Source organism: Drosophila tropicalis, unplaced genomic scaffold, assembly GCF_018151085.1.
Source record: "Drosophila tropicalis isolate 14030-0801.00 unplaced genomic scaffold, ASM1815108v1 contig_878, whole genome shotgun sequence".
Taxonomy (NCBI): domain Eukaryota; kingdom Metazoa; phylum Arthropoda; class Insecta; order Diptera; family Drosophilidae; genus Drosophila; species Drosophila tropicalis.
This window is the reverse complement of record NW_027173374.1, coordinates 4,911,212-4,916,708: the sequence shown is the minus strand read 5'-3', so window position 1 is coordinate 4,916,708 and position 5,497 is coordinate 4,911,212. Positions and strand designations below refer to the sequence as shown.

Genomic DNA, 5,497 nt, shown 5'->3' with positions numbered 1-5,497 from the left:
GGTAAAAGAACGATTCAATTTTGAGAATGTTCATAGAGTTGGCTTTGGCAATTTGCTTCCCAAACACATATACATAGACTCTTGTTCTTTAAAATAATTCTCATCATCATTTGGAAGCCTATAAACATTTTGCAACTGGTGTAAAGATTTTCAATTTTTAGAACGAAGAAGCTGCTAACCAAAATGCGAAAAAGAAACAAAACAAAATAAACAAAACGAAATGGAAACGATACAAAAAGAACAACAACAACAGCCATAAAAATCTAAAAAAACAAAAACAAAAGCACAACAAAAAAAAAAAAAAAAACTTTTCGTAGACTGCTGCTTGGTGGAGCTAATTGAAAGAGATCGATCGAAATTGTAGAGAGGCGCTGGCGCTCTGATGCCGCCGGGCAAATCAGTTGAAATCGAAACGTTGTGGGCAACAGAACGCATTTATCTGGAAATAAAGGAAGCAAGTGAGAGTATAAAAATAACCATCATCCAGCTAAAAGAAGGGTGGACAATACCGACACACACTGAAATACAATATATATCGACATTGACATTCAAGCGGGCTCTAATTGCCCCCCATCCGAGTAGCAGCAACAGCATCGAACCCTACCCCAAACCCCACCCATTTGGGGGTTAAGTGCTCTCAATTGAAAGTGTCAGGTGGCAGCAATAGCCAGAGCAATGTGGTGGTGGCGGTGGCATCTCTTCTTTTTCATTTTCATCTATCCAGTTTTGGTCAGATCAGAAAGAATATGCACATCCATAGATATCAGGCACTTTGATGACTTCCGAAAGTTGCAGAGCTGTACATATGTGGTGGGACATGTAAGCATTGCCTTTGTAGAGCTGCCTGCCAATGTAACAGCCAACGAATTGAAAAGCGAGGTGACTGAAATCAGTGACTATTTGATGGTATATCGTTGCCATAGTTTACTTACACTGGAGTCCATATTTCCTCAATTGCGTTTGATACGCGGCCAGAACTTGGCATTCGATCAGTACAGTCTGATTGTCTATGAAAATCGTAATTTGAGGGAACTAGGCTTGGTACAATTATTGCGCATTCAAAATGGTTTCATACGCATCGAAAGTAATCCCATGCTGTGCTTTGTGCAAACTGTAGACTGGATGTATCTATTGGGAAATGGTACACAACAGCATTTTTCTCTCAAGGTGAGAATGAATCACAGTAAAACCTTATCGATAAGAAATTTATATATTATATTTATTAAATATTTCTGTCTTTTTTTCCAGTACAATAAGTCCCCGGGTCATTGTCCAGTTTGCGATGGTCTCAACGATGACTTTGAATTTAAATCGAATTCCACATTATTCTGCTGGAATCTCCATGCGATTCAAATACGTCCAAAGCCCCCCCAGGCTGGCCAATTGTGGTCCAGAGTGTGGCCTTAACGGTTGTGACATGGCGGGAAACTGCTGTCAACGTAGCTGTGTCACTGGGTGCTCTGCCCAGAATTGCACTCTATGTGCCACATTTGAACGCAGCGGAACGTGTGTGGATCGCTGCCTGGCCAAATATGAGCTAAACAAAAGACAATGTATCTCCTATAGGGAGTGCCGTCAATTGGGGCTGATTCCCCTAACTAGTGGCTATCGGTGTGTGGATAAATGTCCAGATAATCAAATTGAAGTGCGAGATGCCAATGGCACTATTCACTGTCAACTGCGATGTCAAGGTGTTTTCCATGTGAGGACAAAGAAAGATCTTCATCTGCTGGAGGATTGTGTAAACATAAATGGTTCATTGATCATTGAGCTAGTGGACATTAAAGGTGAGAAAATGATAATTAATGGATAATATAACAGTTAGTTAATTGCAGGGATCTTAAATATTTCGCAGAGAAAATTGTCAACGATTTGGAGAGAGCTTTGATCAATGTCAAGGAAATAACAGGCTACCTCAAAGTTGTACATTCGCCCCAGCTTGTATCATTGACTTTTCTTAAAAATTTGGATACCATATGTGGCAATGAGTTGATTGAAAATAAGTAAGGCAAACATATGAAAAACCTATGTGTTTTTCCTTACGTTTTTCTATCTCTTTTTCAGATATGCCCTATTTGTGGTGGATAATCATCATTTGGAGCACATTTGGCCAACCAATCGCCAGGTGGCCATATTACACGGTTCCATGTTCTTTCACCTCAATCCTCGTTTGTGCACCGACAAATTATTTCAGATAGAATCGTCACTGAAAAGTGTACAAAAATTATCCATAGCAGATATCTCACCCAATTCGAATGGCGAGCGTGCAATTTGTGGCGATGCAGTGCACACTTTAAATGCAACAGTCGAGGATGTGAATGCCACAGCGGCATGCATTGCGGTGAACTATATGAATTGGGAAAGTATGGATATTTTAATAGGTTACTCCTACTACTACATGGAGGCACCTGAACGCAATATAACGATGTACGATGGTCGTCATGGTTGCGGCCACGATGAGTGAGTCAACATTTTCAATACATACTTTGCATTTGGATTTTCATACAATTTTCTTCCTTTCATATCTACTTAGTTGGCTAATGGACCTCTCAGTGGGGGTAAATCGTCGTCATGTTATATCGAACTTGAAGCCTTATACACAATATGCCTTTTTCGCGAAGACTCTTACCCGCACTGATTATCATTACCAAGTGGATGCCTATTCGAAAATACAATACTTTTATACTCTGCCCAGCAAACCAAGTCAAGTCACAAGAATCTATGGTACTTCTGAAAAGAGTAATCAAATAGTAAGTTGAGAGAGCTTAAAATCTATAAAAATATCTGCCAATAAGAAACCTGGCACTAGAGAAAACCCTCGGTTTGATTCTCCATCGAAAGAGGTGTTAAATGAAAATTTACAGAGTATTTTAAAGTCAATATAATACTTTTTATATGCACATATTAATTTAAAATTTCATTAAATTTTATTTGAGAGAGAAATATTACAATCATAAACCCCTTAAAGAGTTCATTTTATACCAATCCTAACTAATTCCTTTATTTGCAGCTCATCCATTGGTGGCCACCTAGATTTCCCAATGGTCACATATCCAAATATTATGTCACCTATGAGCCACACAATTTAACCATTGCAGAGCGTGGCAAGAACCATCCTAATTATCGACCCATTGACGACAGTGACTTTGATTGTCAATGCAATGTCCTGATACCCTACAATTCAGGACCGCACCCCGATGATGAGAACTACTATAATAAGGATAAAATTGCCTATGAAGATGCTCTACCCAATTTGATATATGTTTCGTAAGTAAATCTTTATAATCTTACACAAATGTTATTAAATTAAAATTTCTTTGTTTTAGTCGTAAAAAAAATGAAACGAAAAGTGAAAAACCGAAAATTGATGTGCCCAAAGAAAAATTGCAGAGCCCACCTAAAAATCAGATCCCTTCTAAAGAGCAGATCTCGGGCAAAGTACAGACCCCACCAACAGTGAAGACTCCACAAGTGGTTCAACACCCACCAATAGTTCAGACCCCAGCAAAAGGTCAAACCCCATCAAAAGTACAGACTTCATCAAAAAAACAGACCCAAAAAAAAGAGGTAACCCCACAACAAAAGCAGAGTCCACCAAAAGCTGAGATCCCGCCAATAATGCAGATGCCTCCAAAAGAGCCGCCTCAATCACCAAAAAACATTTCGAATCCACCTTTAAATCCTTTGGAAAGGTTTGAACTATATCGCCGGCAAAAGGATGAAATGGGGCGTGCCATTCAGGATAAGAATAAAGAGGACTTTGTGCTGCTGAAGCCATTGCCATTATGTAAAGACCCTCATGCTTCGATTAGTCATCAGTTGGAGGAGAAATGTGTAATCGAAGAGGACGTCAATGGCATTGTATTGTCCGGAACCCAACACTATTATTATCTAACTCAATTAAAAGAGGAGCAATACTATCGAATCACTATAAGAGCCTGTGTGGATGGAGTGGTTAATGGTTGTTCCAAACCAGCGGAGGCCCTGCTCAAGACCACGAGCATGGCTGTGGAATCATGGATAAGGGGCTGAACGATCTTTCCTTTTTAAATTTTTGACATTGAATACTTGGGGGTAGTAAGTAGTAAGGAATAAAACAGGGGATAACAAGATAAAGATTAACAGATTTGTATTATACATCTATATATATTGACAAGTGATAAATGTTAACTGAGTATTAAACGCTAAATGTTCCTCTTGATTCCACGTATCCCCTTACATGGATGGAATGTATTTTAAAGAGACAGCAAATTTATATGTGTCTATGCTAATTTGACTTATCAGCTCATTGGATTTGGGTGTTTTAAAGCTCAACCACTACTTGAGAACCCCCCCCCCACACTCACACACACTCACTCAGTCATATATACAGTCAGGGAAACCGAGTGAAAGGTAATCCTCCACTGACAGCAGTGATTTTTGACATTTTCAACTTGGCCTCGATATGAGGGAGCATAGAAGGTAGAAGACAGGAAATGGCTCAAAATAAAGCCTAAGCAAACTAACAACAGCAACACCTATTCATAGACTTTGGAACCTATTTAACTCCCACCTTCTTATGCTCAACGCATGCCACTTAATATGCAAATATGCCACAAAAGAGCTTTAAACTTTAAAACAGTGCCAAAAACGAAAACTAAAAATAATCCCCGAAACGAGAGAAGATTGGCTGGATAAGGGGTAGGAATCTAGGGTCTAGGACAAAAGCCCCAGACAAGCTCCAAGTCGAGTTCAGTTGAGTGGAGTTGAGTCGAGCCGAAGAGTCGAGTCGAGTACGTGTCATGTGCCGCCTTGTTTGTGGTGAATTTTGTTGGTTTTTTTTGTTCGTTTGGCGCGCAGCTGGAAAACTTCCACTAAGAACGTGTCCCACTCAATGGCTACAAAAACATTTCGTGATTGACGGAGGATGAAGCACACACACACACACACTCAACCTTAGGGCAAAAGAAAAAGGATTTCTCTGGCGCTGACAGTGACGCACAATTTAACTAACACACATAGACGAAGAAAAATTTCTTAGCCAACTCTCTTTCTTGAGACAGATAAAAAGAGAGAGCAAGAGGGAGGGAATAGCTAATCAGAAAGTCTTGAACTCCTTTTTAATGATTTTCCAGATTGATAGCAAAAGTTTTTTAGATGATCGAAACAAATCTTTTTAGTATCGCTAACAAAATTGTAGTTTTTCTTAGGTTTAAAAACAAATTTTTGAGTACATTGTCTGCCTAATGGTTTCTTTATTTTGTTGCGTATTTTGTTAGATCCAATTGTGTTTCAATATTTCATTGTCTTTTGTTAGATTCACTCTGTTGCGCCATTTTTCGCACCATTTCCGCCATGGTGTTGGATTCTCGTTATCCTTGCACTCGTTTGTTATCTATGCATTGCCAGGGCAAGCACTTTGCGGTTCTCTCACTTGCTTTTACCACCTACCTACAGAAAGGCGGTAGAACAATTTAACTGAGTGCTTCACGATACTCTACTGCCTTTACCTCCCCAC

The 5,497-nt window shown here is 39.4% G+C and overlaps 1 protein-coding gene across 1 annotated transcript; it reads left to right on the top strand.

Annotated features, from left to right (window-relative positions):
* The first annotated feature begins 274 nt into the window (after positions 1–274).
* On the top strand, positions 275–4,251 carry Sdr (Secreted decoy of InR). The gene is given in 8 exon segments (XM_068299368.1): positions 275–1,167; positions 1,249–1,365; positions 1,367–1,787; positions 1,856–2,003; positions 2,065–2,460; positions 2,534–2,750; positions 3,011–3,267; positions 3,327–4,251. Coding segments are annotated over 8 exon segments (2,754 nt in total). The 5' UTR covers positions 275–675; the 3' UTR covers positions 4,033–4,251.
* Positions 4,252–5,497: the final 1,246 nt, after the last annotated feature.